This window comes from Lissotriton helveticus, chromosome 6 (assembly GCF_964261635.1).
Source record: "Lissotriton helveticus chromosome 6, aLisHel1.1, whole genome shotgun sequence".
Lineage (NCBI taxonomy): Eukaryota > Metazoa > Chordata > Amphibia > Caudata > Salamandridae > Lissotriton > Lissotriton helveticus.
The window spans coordinates 1,698,809,537-1,698,830,523 of NC_136067.1; the positions used below are offsets into that span (position 1 = coordinate 1,698,809,537).

General features: G+C 41.3%; 1 protein-coding gene across 3 annotated transcripts in view; it reads right to left on the reverse strand.

Annotated features, from left to right (window-relative positions):
• The window catches only part of TASP1 (taspase 1), a 723,830-nt gene that overhangs the window by 550,040 nt on the left and 152,803 nt on the right, over window positions 1-20,987 (reverse strand). For all 3 annotated transcript variants that reach the window (XM_078649553.1, XM_078649555.1, XM_078649554.1), the window contains exon 4: window positions 17,489-17,557. In XM_078649553.1, coding sequence (XP_078505679.1) covers window positions 17,489-17,557 — 69 coding nt within the window. The remainder of the gene's footprint in view (window positions 1-17,488; window positions 17,558-20,987) is intronic.

Consider the following 20,987-nt stretch of genomic DNA (forward strand, 5'->3'; position numbering starts at 1 on the left):
TGGGCATTATTTTATTTATTTATTTATTTAAGCCTTTTCTAAAGCGCGCTGCAACCCTACGGGCATCCTGGCGCTATGAAAGTGCAACTAAGAATGAGCATCATGGGGCAAGATGGGGAAAAGTGAGCAGTTTGAGTGATCTAAATGCCCATTGCTTCACAAACAAGGTAGAGGTACTGGACGGGGAATGCAAAGGGGTCGTCAACAGCGCCCCGGTCCTAGTGATAGACAGAATAATTTTGACAATCCTGTCCCGACGAAAGCCTATTATGCAGACGATTTCAGTGCATCCGATGCCACGGGTGAGCACTTTAACTAGGACAGCGTAGGACGAGGGGAGGGATCGGTTTCCATACCGGTAGATTAGACAGGCCCATATGTTACTGCTGAAATATTGGGGACCTTGCAGAAGTTTCTGGTGGATACTGGGGCTACACAAAGTGCGCTTTCTAAAAAACTGATCCCTGGGACTCCCTCGTCAGGCCATAATAACCTGTCCATAGGTTTTTCTGGGAAGCCTATTCTTAGTCCCGTGTCAAAACCCCTGGATCTTACTATTGGACCGTTTACTGTCCAGTTACCGTTCCTTCTTGTACCAAATTTTCCTGATAATCTGCTAGGTCTTGACTTACTCAAACATTTCCATGCACGCATTTATTGTTCAACGGCTGGTGTATACGTTATGTTTGGTAAGCCGATACGTAGTAGGCAGTATGTTAATTATGACGTCTCACACGCATTGTCCACTGTCCCGCCTTCTGTGTGGGCGGAGGGTGATACTGATGTAGGCTTATTGTCTATTGAACCGGTGCATATTCAGGTTAAACAGAATGCTGTCTTGCCCCACATACCTCAGTATAAAATATCTCAGGAAGGCGAAAGCACCTTAGTTCAGATTATAGAGGATCTTATTGTAAAAGGAATAGTGGAAGAGACTGAAAGCAATGTTTGTAACATCCCTATTTTACGTGTTTTGAAGCGCTCTATTTCTAAAGAGAAATAAAAAGTTTACCGATTTGTAATTGATTTGCGTGAAGTCAATGAAATAGTTGTGCCACAGTTTCCCGTAGTTCCAGACATTACTATTTTATTGACAATGATTCCAGCCACAGCTGCTATTTTTTCGGTAATAGATCTTAAAAGTGCTTTCTTTTGCATTCCCATTGCATCCTCTAGCAGGTATTTATTTGGTTTCTCGATTAAAGGGAGATCATTCCAATTTTGTTGTGCTCCTTAGGGGCATACAGAGAGTCTGGGCATTTATAGTCAGGCCCTTAAACGTCAACTTGATACCTTGCAATTACCTTCAGGGTCTTCATTGTTACAATATGTGGATGATCTGCTGATAGCAGCCGACACCACTGAATTGTGTATTGAGGCTACCTTGCTCTTATTGACTCACCTTGAGGAATTGGGCCACAAAGTATCCAGAAATAAGTTGCAGTTTTGTCGACCAGAGGTTACCTATTTAAGTCACCTCTTGTCGAAGGAGGGATGAACGCTGACAATTCAGGTTATCATACACACACCTATTCCTCAGACACAAAAGGACGTTTGACATTGACTGGGTTGGCGTCTTATTATCGTCATTGGATCCCGAATTTTTCACTCATCATTAAACCTATCCTTGCCCTTACAACAAAAGATACCCCATTTCCTTTGCCCTTGCCCTTTGAGTGTCAGGATGCATATCAGCAACTTCGAGCAGATGTATGCTCTGTACCTGTATTGGGAACACCTGATTACACGAAACCATTTTCTCTTTATGTACTCAAACGTAAAGTTTGCGCATTGTCTGTCCTAACAAAGTCACAAGGGGACAAACAACGCCCATGTGCATACTTTTCTGCAGTTCTGGATTCTGCGGCCAAGACATTCCCTGGTTGTCTGAAAGCTGTCACAGCAACTGCCATTTCGATCAGACAATCAGCAGGACTTGTACTGGACCACAAACTGAACGTTTTTGTTCCCCATTCAGTTGATGTATTATTGAATCAAACTAAGACCCAACATTTGACAAGTGCTCGTCTTACCGGGTACAAACTCACTTTGTTAGCACCACACATAACTCTTAAACGATGTCTGACTCAAATCCAGCCACCTTGTTGCAATTGCCTTCTGAACAGTCTAGTGATATACACAATTGTATTTTCACCACTGAAGAACAAACTAAAGGTTGAGTGGACCTTTGAGCTCCTTTGTCTGATTCCCAGGGTGAATTATATGTAGATGGGTCCTGCTCCAAGCTGCCTGATGGCACTACGACTGCAGCTTACGATATCACTACGCTGCAAACAACTGTGGCGCCAGCTCGAATCTCCTATAAGTCCGCACAGGGCGCCGAACTTATTGCACTCTTGAGAGCTTGTGAGCTTAGTCGAGGACTATCTGTAAATATCTATACAGATAGCCAGTACACCTTTGGAGTTGCACATAACTTCGTACGCTTGAGGCAGGAAAGGGGGTTCCTGACGTCACACGGAACAAGGATCCAACATGGAGAATTAATTTAGAATGTATTAACTGCATTAACACTACTAAAGCAGGTGGCTATTGTTAAGTGTAGTGCACACCAGAAAGTGGTAGATGATGTGGGAAGAGGCAATGCTTTCGCAGACAGTACTGCAAAAGAAACAGCACGTAGCCAACAAGAAAAAACATATGTAATGTACTCCTCTGCAGATAAAATTTATGACGTAAATAATGAAATCAGGGAGATACAACAGATGGGAACAAGAGAGGAAAAAGAACAACGGGAGAGGACAGGCATATTGGATTGTGAAAATTGTTGGAGAAGAGGGCCAGACTGTTACAGGTGGAAATTGCCCAGTTCCTATGTACTACCATTTGTCACTATGGTATATGGCCTAGCACATGTTAGTGCAAAAAGTATAGCGACACAGTTAGATCAAGTATGGAAGCATCCAGATATAAGGAAAACAGCTGAACATCTTGTTAAACACTGTATGATATGTTTGCAACACAATCTGGGGAAGGGAGTGGCTACCCCAAAAGGAGGGTTCTCTCCGCCTAGTCCGCCATTCGAAGCCCTGCAGATGGATTTCATAGAACTGGAAAGGTGCAATAACCTTAGGTATGCCTTGGTTATAGAATGTGCCTTTAGTAAGTGGGTGGAGGCGTATCCTACGAAAGATAATACTGCACTCACTACAGCTAAGATCCTTTTGAAGGAGTATTTCCCCCGGTTCGGAATTTGTAAGATTTTATGGAGTGATAATGGACCTCATTTTATTGCACATGTTATAAAATTAATATCTAAAAGTTTGGGTAAATGTCAGAAATTTCATGCTGCTAATCACCCACTATCTGCTGGTTTGGTGGAACGCTATAATGAGACTTTGAAACTTAAACTAGCTAAGGTGCAGGCCTCAACAGGGCTTAAATGGCCTGATGCTTTGCCATTAGCCCTTATGTCCACACGAGCAGTGGCACATAGCAAGTTTGGCCTTAAGTCGCATGAAGTGGTATTTGGAAGGCCTATGAATGTATGGGGTCCCCCACGTCCTAAGAAAATGAGAGAACTTGAGTATCCTATTTTGTAAGATTACATCAGGTGCGAGACTCATTTCATGACAATTCTGAAGGTCCTGGGTATTCGTAGCGACCCGCTGACTGGGTCCTTACGAAGAATTTTCAGCGCTCAAATAACTTGGAAGTTCGGTGGAAGGGGCCTGAACAGGTCCTTCTAGCCACACAAACTGCAGTCAGAGTTACGAACAGAAGGAATTGGGTCCAAGGCTCGCACTGCAAGAAAGTGCCAGCCGATTTGACTCAAATTACAGAATCTAAGAACGCAGGAATTGCACACAATATTCTCAGCCACGAAGAAAAGACGGATCATTATTTTACCAAACCTGAAGAATTGCTTTTTACGGATCAAACGACAGCTGGAACAGAGAGGTACAATCTGAGACTTCGTGCCATCCACTGAGCGAATACTTTGAAAGAGGGTGCGGCGAGTCTGGTCCGGTTAGAGGGCCTTCTTGGCAGTAGACTCTGTTCTGCAGAAGCGGCCGACTAGGTTTGGTGTGGTTTGTGGTGTGGATATCCTGAATCCGTGGAAGAACCCACATCTTTTGAACTACGAATTGATTTCTGGTAAAATTATCCGTCGTATAGTTCTTGAATGGAGAGAATTCGAGGGGTGTATGTGCAGGGAACCCCTGACACTATCCGAGTGCTTATTAATTTACTTTGCCCAGGACTGGAAATAGAGTCAGAACTTTCCACTAATTGGCCCAGGACTAACTAGTGGACGATTTTTCTTGAGTACTTGTAATATTGATTTCCTTTTTCATTGCTATCATTGCGCTACAAGCCATTAACGATTTTTTGTTTTTTAGTTGGGACTTTGTTGAGGTGAACAAGTGTTGTTTGATTTAAGTATTTGCTTTTTCTTTGAAAATTCCCTATTGACGGATACATACATTGGACATAAACTATAAGACAAGAAAGAACATTTTGTGCAACGTATACAATACAATACAATTAAGAACATTGTTAGGGTTTTTGGGCGTTAAATATGGAGGAAGAACATCAAGATATTCAACGCCTCACGTCCAGAAAGAAGAAACGAAAATGGATGTCTATTTATTTAGCAGCAAGTTTAATTAGTGTTATAGGAATTTGTGTTATAGCATGGTTTTTACATGTAAAATATCCTGTGCACATGTTTGTATCTCCAACACCCACACCATCCATACATTACCATTTTACACTGTCACCATTAGATGAAAGGCATAGACTCTCTTACAAGAATAATTATGTATTTGAATGTTACATTACACTCACAGCATTACTAATATTTCACATTGTTGGGTTTGTGGATTGTTACCAGCACACCAGGGTGCAGGGAGAGCCCCTCTTATCCCGCTCCCATTCTCCCACAATGGTTCTTGTCGTGCTTGGTTTGCACTTTTGTGGGCTTTACAAATTAGGGGTGTTTCTAAAGCTGATGTAGGGGGTCTTAATAAAAAATTAAATAAAGTATGTTATCCAAACGATGATGGTGATCCGCAAGCAAAGGGAACGGAATGGGAAATGGAGGATTATGCTAGAGGTACATCTGGTACGAGATATGTCTTTACAAGGGCACGGACTAAATTAGAGAATAGATTCCCCAGTATAACAGTAACAGACACACAAGCTCCCTTATGTGTAAACATTTTTGGTCCCATTTTTGTAGGTAATAGTGATTGTGACACTGTATTGGCTATAACAGGTCCGACCCTTAGTAGTTTTCTAGCATCCCATAATACATATTTTATTTGCGTAAATAAGGGTTATTTCTATCTACCTCCAGGATGGTCAGGGATATGTAGTAGACACTGGAACATGGGCTTGGTCTAGTTGGTTCTGGAACATTGTTATGTCATGAGGATGGAAATTATTTCTTATAGCAGCTTGTATAGTAGGCGCTATTCTAGGATGTTGTCTTTGTATTAAATGTATGCCTATTATATGCCCCCTCTGTACTTCTTTATGTATGTCCTGTATCCCTAAGAAAGAGAATATTTGTGATGTTAATAAGCAGCTTATGCTTCAGCAACAAATAGATGAATTTATAAAAATAGATACAGAAAGTTTGAACGATGTAGAGAGAGCAACTTTGACTGTTGCAGTATAATGTGGATTTGGGTTTTTACTCTCTATGTATTCAGTATTTGAAAGGTTTTATATATATATGTTTAAAATATACTCTCGAAATGTATTTAGCAGAGACTAAAAGGAGGGACTGTTAAATAGTAAAAATTGTATTCTGTTAATTTAGCATCTGCTTTCAGCCATTTTGCCTGCCAGCCCCAATCTGTGTTTCTACAGGGACTTTCTAAGTTAGAAATTGCGTGTTCACTGAAAGCTGGTCATACTGATAACAATCGTGTGTCAGAGTAAGCTGTCCTGCCCTGCCAAAGGGCCTACGTGCACAGATGTTTAAACTGTTAGCCCAGCAACGCCTGTAACCTCCCTTGCTTATCTATGAAAGTGACGTGGGTAGGATCAGGATTCAACAGTTCAGCATGTAAGCATTGTGTAAAGGGTTGCTTAAGGGGTTGTCTAAGCGTTATGTAAAAATGCTAAAGAGGGTTATGTAAAGTGTGATGTAACCATGACAAAGGGTTTTTTGTTGAAATCCTATGGTACCCAAACTGTATAAAAGGCTGGTCTCAGACTGGTCTAGTTTATTCCCTCTCAGGCACTTGTAATGTCTGTATGACAGAGCCATCTCATGAGATATAATACACCTGTGCTTTGTTCCACTCCAATGTTGATCCTCATTTATTTAACCCGTAGACTAAAGGGTGCCCCTGCACCAGTGAGACTGATAGGAATCTCACTTCAGAATCAATAGGGAAAGGATCACTGGTCCTGCATAACCAAGGTCTGCAGGTAGGTAAATAGGTGTCTCCCAATTAAAGACCCTCATACACGTGTTTTAAAAGGTCTCGTAGCGGTATATGATGTCTCCCCGCTTTTTTTATACGTGTTTGTGCGTAATCCTTGGGTCATCAGGCAACCAAGGCTGAAACATGTTGACCACCTTTTAAATTCACCAAATCAGTGCGCTCGAATTCATAATCAATTCCACAGCTGCACAAATATCATTATTTTGCCCGAATCCAGATTTATTAAAAGTCGAATCCCTGGCTGTCCGGGTATTTTAACATCCTCCCTTTTTTCACTTAATTCACTACCCACAATCCACGATCACTACTGTTTTAACCAAAGGTAAAACCTCCTGGCGGAGGGTGCAAACAAAAACTGACCCAAGGATTACGCACAAACACGTGTAAAAAAAGCGGGGAGACATCATATACCGCTACGAGACCTTTTAAAACACGTGTATGAGGGTCTTTAATTGGGAGACACCTATTTACCTACCTGCAGACCTTGGTTATGCAGGACCAGTGATCCTTTCCCTATTGATTCTGAATTACCAAAAGGAGATTGAAAGGATCTTCACTCTCTCTCCCTCCACCAATTGATCATACAGGAATCTCACTTCTACAATCATTTGACAAACTTAGTCAATTAAATTATCAATTGTTAGTCGTACGGTCTCTCAAATCACGTTTTGAAAAGTTTTGCTCAGATGCGAACACGCCCAACGTCCTTATGTAGCAACATAAGGAAACTCTCACCCGCTTGGTAGCTAACACGATGACATGACTTTATACTTAAGAATATAAAAGTTTCTACTTTGTACCACCAAGATTATCATTTGAGATCAAGAGTAAAATCTGGTAGAAATACTGAAAGTAACACACTTTACCACTTATCATCATCATTAACAACTTTATTTCGGTTGTTAGAAAACACATAAAAATATACACAATACATAAAATATGGTGGATTAAAACATAATGCACTCAAGTGTATGTAAACTAAAATACAGTAAAACGTAGAGCATCCATAATAATCCATTACAGTGTACATTTAGCTGGAGACAGAATAAAACATAGTACATCCACAGCAAACTAAACCCAACCAAACGCCCCCTTACTGGGACAGTTCCCAGTATGACAAAAACCTCCGATGGAGTCCTAAGAAATGGGCTCGAATTGGGTCCGCTATGCCGGCTGGGAAATCTACTTGAGGGAGCAATATAAAAGTAATTACAAGAACACAAAATATCCTAGCTAAATTTAAAGTGCAAAGTGCAGTAAAGGAATTAAAACAAAAGGGCAGCAGCCCAATAATATAAATGTCTCCCCACTATGCTTCCCCTTGTTTGCCATATTGAGCTTATACAATTTGCTACTGAGTACAAAAATGCAGCATCTAGTAGCTATCTTACAGGAAGCGCTACAAGGTAGCTTTCTGAGCACCACATTTACCTACCTAAATTTAGAATACATAGTACAACAAAAACAAAAGAGTTGTGGCAACAGAGACACAGGAATTCATATTTCCCCACTACTCTTGCTCTGATATAGCATATAGAGCTTAGATAATTTGTCATCGAATAAACAATGCAGCTTCTGGTATCTGCCTTACATACCCTCAGAGCATTGCACCTATAATCACGCCTGAGAATGAGACAAAGAGGAATAATCCAGCGTGCATGCTGTTTTGCGTAAGCGCCACAAAGAAAAACAATAAATGTTCAGCTTTCTCCAAAGCCTGGCACCCCATGGAACACAGGTTAGTGTAATTAGCATTGCTATTCCATGAGGAAGTAAAGGAGGCTATAGGTAGTACCCCTAGCCTGAATTTAATAAAGAGACCTTGATTATGGCACATTAACATAATTAATTAATTCTTCGAATTGGAGGCCACATTAAAAGACAAATACAAATCTGTGAGACTACCCAAAGTAGTAGCAGGAATTCTGGAGCAGAGAAGGGCATTCCAGTAACAGTATTTAACAGATTTGTGAGCGCACCATGGCATTGCAGTAGTCGGACAATCCTAGCCAGACCTGCCAGGTTTTGACATGGGATAGCCAGGGGATCTTGTGTGCCGAATGATGGACAAGTAGTTCCCTTAGGCACTCTCTATATGGGGCAAGTAGTTCTTTACCACTAATTGCTCCTCATTTCCAGAAATCCATCAGTTTAACAGATGGCGATCAAATATGGTCATCAGATCCTTTGTGAAAACATTCTCTCCAACAATATGTGGGGAAATATTTTTGAGTTATCACAGAATACAACCAGTAACGTATCAACTTACAGGTCATGTGCATGTTTTGTAAGGCAGCAGTTCACCAGGTAGCTTTATACCTGATGTCCTTTCAATGCACATTTTCCTTATTTGGCTCCAATTACTATTAAGTAGTATACGATGGGGAAAGAGGTTCATGACACGAGCAACCACAACTGGCCATAGGATAAGCTGTGCCTTTGGCTTTCCCACAGTACCACGTTTTTGAGACAGAACTCCTGCACAACCTTGTTGATGAGAACCTTCCAACTAAGTTGTGATGTTACGGTTGAGGAAAGACCCAGTCACCCATAACAAATGTTTTGCCTATTTTCAAAGGAAGTTATGACACTTTTTTCTGTTGGCTTTCTCTTTAAAGAAGATTATATTAATTTTAACAAACATTTGACTTGCAAGAAAAAAATCTTGCACGTTCCGGGTAGGCAAGGATTTACACAGTAAAATATGATTTCGATGCCAAGATGGTGCAGTAAACATTTCGGTCAGAATTAATATATGCAATTGGTCTAAATGATGTACATTTGGAGGAGGCCCTTTTCTATCTCTCTGGCTTTAGTATTGAGGTTATCATTGCTTCTGCAATAGTGTTACATAATTTCCCACGGATATTATAAAGTTTTAGAAGCTTGTTAAGGGCTTTCACCAGTTCCTGAAAATGTATTTGTAGAATAAGGATCAGCCGAATTGCCCTGGGCTTGGTTTTAGGGATTTCAAGGATATAAAACATGCACTCTGTGATAGAAGCATCAAGCTGAGATCACTGCAGGCCAGTGATTTTTCTTTGGTATGCTGCCAGTACATATCATTTTATAATATGCATATTTTCTGGTAAACTTTGTGGAATTCGTTAAGTCTAAGGTTGTCTATGTATACTTTTTCTCCTATTCTCTAAATCAGTGGTTCTTAACCTTTTGACTGCTATGGATCCCACTAATCATTACTGGAACCCAGGGACCCTCACTAGATTATTATTGGAATCCGAGGACCCACACTGAGTCATTATTTGTAGCCGAGAATTCCCTCCGAAGCTTTTTTGATGCTTCGAACTACAAAACAATACACTTAAAATATAGAACTAGGCAATCATCAAAAAAATTCACAAATGCTGAAATATTTAATTTACAAAAAACATTTTAAAAATAATTTTCTTTTAATCGGTAGGATGAAGCTTTTTGAAATTCAACAGAGCCTTCTCATCATCCATACTATATTCTTGTTGATGCAACTGCACTACTCTCATGAATAAATCGGAGTACATTAACTTAATTTTTTGCCTTCAATTTCAAATTCCTACACATTTACAGAACGTTTTAAAATTCCTAATTTTACATGTTTCTTTTTAATTTGTGAACACTTTATTAATCTTTTAATATTATTTCATTTCCTAAGCATTCTCTGAGTAGGCTTAATAGACCCCCCAGGGGTCCTCGGACCACAAGTTAAGAACCACTGCTCTAAATGAATCTTTTATTTCAGGGATTTCCTCAAAAACATTTAGTTATCAGTCTCATAAAATTTACTGTAGATTCCATTATGGTGAAATCAGTTCTAGTTCTACCAAACCATACTATATATAATGAACTAGTATGAGCAGTTTTCCGTGGGTCATTTTTCTTATTTTCTTGCTCCAGGACGTGGAGTTTTTCAGTTTTTCCCCCCCAAAGTCTGCTTTTCTACAATGTAACAACTGTTACTTTTTCACACATTAGTGCTGCTAAAGAATTTCCTTATGCAGTTTTCTCAAACAGCTTTGAGATATTTTGCTTGAAATTCTTCTTATTAGGGGTGTTTGAAATCACACAGGAGCAACTTTTATCATGCACAGGGGTGTGAGAAATGTATCACGCCAAAGTTACTAGTGATGTTTAGTATACAAGAAAGCATGTGATTTGTAGGTGAAACTAAGGGAAGGCTCACACACCTACTTGGCCACTGCCTACATCTGTTATAGGACCAAATGGAAAGACTAAGGGAACAATTACGATGACAGCAGTAATGGAACTGCCGTCGCTTTCTGGGGGTCCGACTGCCCGCTTCCCAGGAGGTCACACCACCCAATTAGGAACAGAAAGAGAAGACCGCCTCAAGACTGCCACCACTGCCAGTACTCCTGCTACAGCGGCGGCAGCAGGAGAGGCAGAGGCGGCCCATGGAGGCAGCACCAGTCTTTTTAGGGCCGGCTGTATTACAAACTACCCTTCCACCGACCTTTTCCTGGCGGGAATACCGCCATGCCCGAGTCGGCGGAAAGGCAGTAAATGTCCCCCAAAATGTGCCTAGGGGGATTGTGCCCATGTATACTGGCACTGGTACACATGTTAAGCACTCCAATACCTTTTATTTGTAGTCGCCATGTATTCCACAGCTCCTGCAACAATGTACACATACATTGGCTGGAATCACGTTGTGGGCCTGTCCAACAGTCAGCAGTCTGGCCAGCTTTGCATGCTGGGTCACTGCAACATGTACCGCTGTCATCATTCCGCCACACTGAAACAAGTACTGTGGTAAAGTCATAATGCGGCAGGTGGGAAGGCCGCCTGCTTAGTGGAGCACTCAGTCCCGCCATCGCAGGAGGACAGCGGTGAGACCGCCAACATCGTACTTGGGCCGTAAGATCAGAATTCCAGGCTGACATGGGAGTGTGGATGAGAATTCATTTGAAATGTTCTCGCAGCTAGGGTACCTGAGATTTGGATGCCTCTGCTCAGAAGCCCCTCTCTGTGGTCTTAGTCCTAAATATCGAGTAGGGAATACTGTTACATCTTAATATTGTAGCCAAAATATGGAGGACAAAATATAAATGAGTATCAACTGATTTTCTACACCTAACGCCACATATGTATTTTGATGATTGATATATATATATATATATATATATATATATATATATATATATAGAGAGAGAGAGAGAGAGAGAGAGAGATCTACATACATCTTCAAGCTACATAAATCTGGAATTAAGAATAATAAATCTCTGCTTCCTATATTCACTTACCTTTCATTAGTTTTGTCATCAACAGTTTGCTCACTATACTAAGGTAGAACAATATTCTGTACTCAATATGCCAGACGAAAACATCTCTCTGTCCTCCGGGGTACCCAAAATACAAGAACGCCTAGGCACCTTCCACCAGATAGTTATTATTGGTCAAGAGAGAGACCACCTCCCTGACCAGATCCTAGAGGGTGTGACTAGGCTTACTTTAGGCTTCATTGAGACTGCCAGGGTCTATTGCGGCAAACAAGGTCTGACAATGGGTGTTTAGGAGCTCCAGGCATGTGCAGGTTGCAGCTACCCCTTATATTTTGAGCATGTTTCCATATCCAGGACGAGGTTAAGCAGGGCCTGCAAAGGCTTCGCAGTTCCATAGAGTCCATAGAGTTAAAAGCTTTAATACCTCTGATTTAGATCTCCGGTAGGCCAAGCCTGCAGGCCTCTGAGCTCCATCCACCAAACCGGCCATTGTGTCATACGGTGTCCAGGACAGGGTTCTGCAGGCCCAAGGAGGACTTCAAGCTCCTTCAGGTTTGAAAGCTCTGGTAAGTCGTAGTCAGAAGTGTGGCAAGCCTAGGATGTGGTCCCTGGTCCTGGGCTCCATTTGAACACCTGATTGCGCAAAGACAGACTACCTCATGTGTATATGTCCATAGTTATCGTCTTCAAAGGGAGAATCATTAGGGTGCAGCTTCTGTCTGTTTCTATATAATGAGCACAATGCTGCAACTTTTGATTGTGTTCCTTTTTACCTGGTGCTCTTGTGACCTTGAGAACTACCCAGATTCTTCACACACTTTATGAACGTTTGTTAATACTGGAGTGGCAAACAGCATGTTCGCCTCATGACTCAGTTCACTAAAGGGTGACAAATGGATGACCAATGTGTGTAGCTGATTCTGCAGGTATCAGGGAAGGAAGATTCATCATTGCTATTTTTTTTTATTAACATGCTGAAATGTTCTTAACTTGCTACAGTGCTGGCAGCAATGGAGTTGCTTCTGGCATCTGTTCCTGCCTGGCTCTGTTAGCATCTTCAACTCTTTCAGCAGCTTTTTCTGTATTATTGCCTTCAGTTGCAATCTTTGGAGTAATCGTTTACAGGACAGGTTTTGGAAAAGGTTCATAAAAATTATCTAGCGATCTGGGACCAGGTGTACGAAGCACTGGTAGCAAACAAATGGTCACAATTTGCGACTGGTATTTTTGCGACCTGTGCAGTATTTTGAGAACCCCTCTATGTACTAATGGGTCAGTTAGCAAAATATTGATCCCTAGTGGGTCGCAAATCAATCTACCTCATGAATATTAATGGGGTAGGTTGCCATTAGCAAACCACTAAGAATCCAAGTCATCCTAGGGATGGTAGTCTGCTAGGGTCTGCAGAACCACCATGTTTGTCATTACTTTTAAATAAAACATTTATTGCCCCCCAATTGCAGCCTATTTTCCTTAAAGAAAAACGGGATTCATTTCGGTAAGGTTTAACCAAATCGCAACTTGTGGTTTGTGCATACGAAAAGGCATTTTTGCGATAACAAAGGAACAATTCTGCAAATCGGGCTGTTTGCAACCACAAAAAGCCTTTGTTCATCTGGCCCCTGGCTGCTCAAATATGCTGTGTGTAGTAGGAATTTAGGAATTCCTCAAGATGACTATCTTGGGGCTTCCACTTTTTGTGTTGCACCATAGGCGTTTTATCAGCCATGTACTGACCAACTAGGGTGTGCCTTTCCACTGCTCCACCAACACTCACTAATGTCAATAGTATTCAAACAGTCAACAGCAGCATCCATTTAGTGGTGTACTTTACACACTACCATAGTGTTACAGTGCATTTTGAACCTCACCATTACTATGCAATGCGTTTTCAAGCAGCTGCTGCATTAGATGCCAGCTTCAGCACAATTGTTCACAAGGAACTCATTAAATTCAGTATTTTTTAAGTTTCACAAGTTTCTTACTTCTTGCAGTGATTTAATCAATCAACAGATGAAACAGTCTATATGTTCAAAATAGTTCTTATTATTTACAGTTCCATTTCATCTATGACTGGAGAGAAACACATGACTGGAGAGAAACAGCCCAACAGAAATTATTTTCAACACTCACTTCAGTCGAAGTGGGTGACATTTATTTCCAATTGCAACATTTTAATAAAAAAGTATACACTCACAAACTACACTGTATATTGACACTATTTACATACTTTTCAAAAGGCAGTAAACATGACTTATGTGACCCAAGTGTAGTGACCATTACCAACAAGTGAATAAAGCTAAAGTGACTGTTTTAAAAGAGGGGGTTGGTTATTTGAGTTGAAAGGATGTCGTTTAGGGATTCTGAACAAATCATAAGGTCCTAGAGTACGTTTTAGTTTTGTTTGGACTATCCTTTACTACTTGTTGACGACGTTTTGACCCTGTAAGGATATCAGGGCTCTTCAGGACAGGAATTCAGAAGAACCAGGGCGCTTCAATGTATGCCAAAAGGCGCCATAATGTTCAATGCTCCAAACATCAGTAGTTGGTTCAGAGAGTTGCGAATCTTCCAAAGGCACAGGCATCCCTCAATAGGTAAGCTGGATTTCCAGGTATAAAATGAATCTCAGAAGGGATGGTTACAGTAAGATTAGCTTCAGTATATAGCAATTCAGCCTTACGGTTGTATAATAAGTAACCAACTTAGCCCAATATATAAGGATCTGGCAGTGTTCTCCATGGTTCCGATTTCTAATTACGGAACAGAAGTCAAATGACGCTCAATCGGCTCACAAGAATACAATGCTTTGTTCGGAGAGTTGAGAAACTTCCAAAGGAACAGACTGTCCTCAATTGGTACGCTGGATATCCAGGTATATAATGAATCTCAGAAGTGATGGTTGCAGTATGACTTGCTTCATTATATAGCAACTCAGCTTTATGGTCGTATAATAAGTAACCAACTTAGCCCAATACATAAGGATCTGGCAGTGTTTTCCACGGTTCCGATTTCTAATTACGGAACAGAAGTCAAATGACAATCAATCGACTCATGAGAATATAAAACTTTGAATTCCTGTCCTGAAGAGACCCCGATATCCTTAGAGGATGTCCCGTGAAGTTTATATGGTCAGTGTTTTAAATAATATGAAAGCATACAAACATGCATAAACTTCCTGCACACAGAAACATTCACTTTGTTGAACATTCTATAGGGGTAGTGATGGGTGGTGCTTGGCCTGGCAGCTTGTTTTGACTAGGTTTATGGGTTAGCAATGTTGACACTTTTGCACATTTCGCTTGTCAGAGTCAGTTCCCACACTGACTCGCCTAGATGTCTGTACAAGCATACACTGTCCTATTTCCATAGAACGAGTGACGGTGCATAGCACCAGAAACAAATTAATCACGGGTTCAAAGCATATCATTCACACCAACGACCACTATTGGCAAACATGTTCAGCAGATATTTACACGTATGCATGGATATTTGTAAAGCGTAAACATAGCCAAAGAGCAGCAGAGTAATATGTGGGATTAAATGCAAAGATACTGTCCACGTGTATCCTCTACATTGTTTTGCACCACAATCAATGAAAGATAACAGTCATGTTCATTAGTTTCAAATATGTATGAGCATCAACTATAGCTGTTAACATTTCTTCATCCAGTTCTCCCATCTCGGACTCATTGTTTGGGCTTCTGATATCTAGCAAGAGGAGGGTCAGCCAAGAAAATTTGGGAAGCAAGTAAGAACACCACCAACTTGATGTAAACTTTTACCAAATAACAGACAAACTCTTTCTATTGCAGGGAGTGATTGCAACATTTGTCACTTGCAGTCCGCTGCTCATTTGCACTCTTATCTTATGGATCCATTATAAAACGGCCACCGCCAACTTTTCACCATCCATTGTTAATGGCCACGACAGTCACAGTATGGCCAGCATATGCAGAGCAAATGTGCTATAATCATCATTCAGCAGAGCAATGCTCTTCTTACAGCATACTGCCATATCTCTAGCAATATGCAAACAGATTTAAAAAATGGTAAATAACTTATACAGACAATCATTGTGTGTCCCCTTGTCTGAGGCCCTCCCTCCAACTGGTTGATCTAACTTATCCTGTCTGCACTTCTCAGAAAACACCCTAGCAGCAGTGTATACTATAATACTCCAATATCCTTGGCAAAGGTTGACACCAGCACACGCCATATTGGAGCATTAGGCCACAGTGAACCTCGAACAAAAACACAGTGGGAGAAAAAGAGTCATGCTTTGAGAGAATTGCTGCCCAAACAAAGAAGGCTTTGAGATGTACAGGCAGAAATGTTGTTCTGCTTCTCTGTAGGGTTAAATGGTAGTTATGAGATTTAACTATCTAATTGATTTGAGTCTTGAATAAAAGTATTTTATCAATCAATACATACTACTAGGTGCCAAGGGTAGAAACTTGTGGATGGTTAATTTAACATAAATGACAAATCAGCTGATTAAATAAGACAGAAATATAGAATTTCCCTCTTTTATCCACCAAGGGTGGGTTTGTGATTAACCATTTGCCAATGAAATGCTTTGAGCCGGCTAGTGGTAAATGCAGATGACAATATCTGGCTACCTTGGTCTGGTTCCTCGTTCGTACCATAGGCTCTGTTATATCAGCAAACATTTGTTGTGCATGCTGGTTGCTCATGGTGCTTTCAGCTAGTCACCTCTAGTACGCATTAAAAAGTGGAGAAGACAGAGGTGAGCCTTGATAAATTCAGTATTAGAACGACTGGCTTTTGAAAATAAATGTGCTCGTTGTAATCAGTTACTGAGATTTTTTCCCATGCCAGTTCCACGAGTGAAATGGCCTTGATGAATAGTTTTAAGTATGGATTCCCACATTACGCACGGCAGATGCGCTGCCTTTTCCAGCCACTGACTTCACATCCTACTTCTGGATTGCTTTGCTGGTTTGGTGGTCAACCATCTGACTGATCCGAGGGAGTTTTAAGAATGGGTGGGTGTTGTTAGGATGATCTAGGACGAGTGATTTTTTTTTTTAACACAACTGTGTCCACTACATGATTAACTTATGAACGGATGCTCGTACCAGCGTTGGTCACAATGATAGCTTCAAAGGGTGGCACTAACCCAGTTCAGTTGTGCAACTTACTACTTGTTCATTTACAGGAGTTCTTACAAATGCCAACAGGTTTGCTAGAAACCATATTTTAAAATCAACATGACAGCTCCAATCTCCATGTATTATTTCTGAAACTCCTACATGTATGCAAAATAAAGGATTTCATTACTGTAGGTGGAAGAAGCTACAATAATTTTTTTTTAAACCTATTGACTAGTTCTTAAATCGGCAACACACAACTTACCAAGCTACTTCTCGCCCACTAGCAATCAAACGTAAATTGCTTATACCAGGCAATTTGACCCATAGTTTGCTCAAGAAGGTCGAATCAAAATATTTTCTAATTAGGTAATGTCTCCAAACCTTTTCAGAGCTATAATCCAAGTCTTTAAATAACACTGTTATGAAATGTTTCGGTCACCTTAAACGGCACTTGCTCTTTTCTTTCAAAGGTTTATAAATAAGACCTTCTTCTAAAAGGTTCGCTCTTAAGATTTCTTATTTGAGAAATGCTCACTGATGCTAATTCAAGTCCCATTCAAAGCTTACGATCTAATAAGACGTCTTTCCAAGATCCAGATTCAGAACAAACACTACATGTAAATAGTGCACTTCTTCATGGCCAGCATCACACACAGCAGCAGTCACTTTTTTACAAATTCATAAAATAAGAATATAAAAGAAGCGTCACCTCGAGTTCAACAAGTGCCGCTGTCACTGCGTCAGTTGCGAGATCTCCAGCCTGAAGTTTTTCAATAGCCTAAATTAGAATAACAAAAGTCATTATTTCAAGCTGAGCAAAATTCGGCAAATGACCCAGCCTCCCTTAAAGTGAAAATACAATATTTATAATTTAGCTAACTTTATGTTCTAAAATAAAAAATATTTTGAATAACAGATTTATAAGCTATTCAAATAACTCAGATTAACTTCCCCAAATATTATCTAAATCAAACAAATTAAGTATGGATATATCTCTTTATAATGACATGACACATTCCCTGCAGTCTCAGAGCTAAATAGTGAGCAACAATTGTAAGAACATAATATAATGTAAACCTCTAAAACCTTAAACACATATCCTCTGAGGACCAGTGGCTGATCCCAGGGTGGATCAGACGTGAACCACTTAGGTTTCCTAAATAACAGAATTTATCCTGCCCCACTCACCTTTTCCCTTTTGCTGACATACCAGGTTTTTAAACAGGTGAGTCTGCACTCCAGGAAAATCGAACTTTCTCCAGATATCTGAAAAGCAATGGCCATCTGAAGGTGCTGTTCCTCTTGCCTCCCGTTGAGACACTTGCCTAGGCAAGTTGAGCCAGGAGCAGTGCAGCGAGAGGATCTTTATGCCCCAGGAGGTGAAGTGAGAGGAGAGAAGAGGGTTTGAGGCTGTGCCCAAAGACACCATGGGAATGGGGAGAATGCCCCAAATCCCTACGAGGTGTAGGCAAAGGGTGTTCAGCCACTGAGCCACTACAGGTGGGGACATGCCCCATTTAGGAGCCTATGGGGAAGGTGTGGAATACAACAGGAATGCTGTACCCTAGTTGCTTAACCCCATGCGCGCGGCGCGTTTTCCCGCTGTGCGCCGACATTTTTAAAAACCCGCGGTTCATGATGAGCTCAGCTCGTCATGAGCGTACGAGAAGTGTACCTCATGACGAGCTGATCTCGTCATCAGCGTGGAAGGGGTTAAGGACCACCAAATGTTCTAGGCAGCCAATTGCTCCAATTGGGGCAGACGTCTGTGAGAAACAAGCTGGAGCTCAGGTGGGAGACCTGACATACTGTTCAAGTTGCAAGATCGAGGGTTACACAAGGGCCAAATAGAACTGTAAAGCCATCCAAGATGTGGCAGTCTTACCCATGTGGTAAGACGTTCTTGGAGCTCATATATCGAGGGACAGTACCCTGGAGAAGTGAGAGTGGAGCATTAGGGAGATCCTCCCCAGCCCAATCTGTGTGGTTACTGTTACATATAACACCAGTGCTATGGTTTTATTGCGCTCGTGTTCTGGTTGTAAAATGCACATGAGCGTACTCCTGTTGTGCTCGTGTCTGGATTTGTCAAGGTTTAACTAGGTTAACGTTGACCGTGTATCGGGGGTGATGTACGCTCGTGTGATGGGGTTGGTATTTATTCAAAATGGTGGGGAGGGTGTTTTGGAAAAAACATAGGTTTCAGGCACGTTATAGTTAGGAATTAGCATTTAAAAAACCTTAGAAATTCACTGAAAAAAACCACAGGTTTCATGGGTGTTATAGTTAGTTAGACATTTCACTCGTACAAAACCATTGAAATTCCCCTGTTATAGTTAGTTCAGCTAACTATAACTCGCGCGCCCACAATGCACTGCTGATGATGTCTAAGAAGGTGACTTTGACATACTTCCTGTACTATTTTAACACACAGACAGTGGTCTTACCCAGGAGTTTATTCGGTCAGACTTGATTTGAGGAACTGGGAGGCATAGGGTGACACTTGAAAAGTTGAAACTCCTGCTTACGGCAGAGGGGACAGAGCGTCTCGGACTGTGAACTCTACTACATCGGAGAGCAGTAACTATGCATCCCTGCAGCCCGGTTGCCACCTGATGGCTGACGTGACTAAGGCTTTGATGCAACGGAATTGGGTAAACGTACTTCAATGGACCTGAGAGCTGTGAGACACTGGTGGGCATGGCTGCTGGGAAAAACACATACAGTAACACCTCATGTGGCAGGCATCATTCATTCAGAATTTAGCAATAAAATATCATTATTCCAAAGGTTATATGTTGTCCTTTAGGCTTTGAGTTGGCTGTTGTAGAGAATATGGGCCTATAGGGATTTTGAATCACCCGCACATACTATCCTCAATGCAACTCCTGTGCACGCTCTAAGAAGCTTGCAGAGCCCTCTCAACACTTTATATGACTTTGGCAACTGCATCTGACTTTTGCGACTGCATCTGACTTTTGCGACTGAAGGCGAGGATGGAGGCTCCGAGAAAAATGGCTGACTGACCCGAACAGATAGATCACTGACTCAGATTCTAACTAAATTCAGTTTAACATCTTTCATAAGACGTACCTCATTCCGAGGAAAATAAAAATATGCTAACCGGGAGCAAGCTTGGTGTATCCACGTGCACATAGAAATCAGCAGTTTTCGATCACATGCTATGGGAATGTCCTAACGAACAAGTTACTTACCTTCGGTAACGCTTTTTCTGGTGGATACAGTATCTGCATGTGTATTCCTCACCTTTTGAATTACCCTCATGAGCAGCATTCCACAGAAACTTTTCTCAGCTCATCGATATCATCAGAGCCATAAGAAGACCTCGTCGGTGTGCTGACGTCAGTTCCACCCATTTCTTTCTGTGCCTTCGAGGTGAACGGGGGGTGAATTGACAACATTTTCACAAGTATACATAGTATTGAGCACACAACTAAATCTGGAAATTCCAAATCAGACATTTCCTAGTGTCAAATATCACATTATTTCAACAATAAATACATAAAACAAGCAACAATTATTTTTTGGTATAAATAGGCAGGCAACGGGGAGGTGGGTGGGGCAGCGAGGAATCCACATGTAGACAGATAATGTATCCACCAGAAAAAGCATTACAGAAGGAAAGTAACTTGTTCTTATGATGGATATATCCGTCTGTGGATTCCTCACCTTTTGAATTGAATCCCTAAGCACTCCCGCTCCTGGCGGAGGGTGCCTGCCTACCTATACCAAAAGATCCTGCAGCACAGAACGTGCAAAATGCCCGTCCCTCCTCACCTCCGAATGCAAGCAATAGTGCTTTCGCAAAAGTGTGGAGGGAGGCCCAAGTTGCCACCTTGCAGATGTCTACCACAGGGACCCCTCTAGCTAAAGCAGAAGAAGAAGACTTAGCTCTGGTAGAATGAGCTCGAATACCTTTAAGCAGCTCCTTCTTGGCCAAGGCGGAAGAGATCTTGATACAGAGGCTGACCCACCTGGACAATGTTTTCTTGTGGACTGCTTTGCTATTTATCTTGCCCACATACCCGATGAAGAGTTGGTCGTCCAACCTGAAGTCCTTGGTTCTGTCGAGGTAGAAGCTGACTGCCCTCTTAGGGTCCAGGCAATGAAGTCTCTCCTCCTCCTTAGATGTGTATGTTAATAGTCCACTACATAAAATACTAAACCCATTTGCTGATGCTCGTACG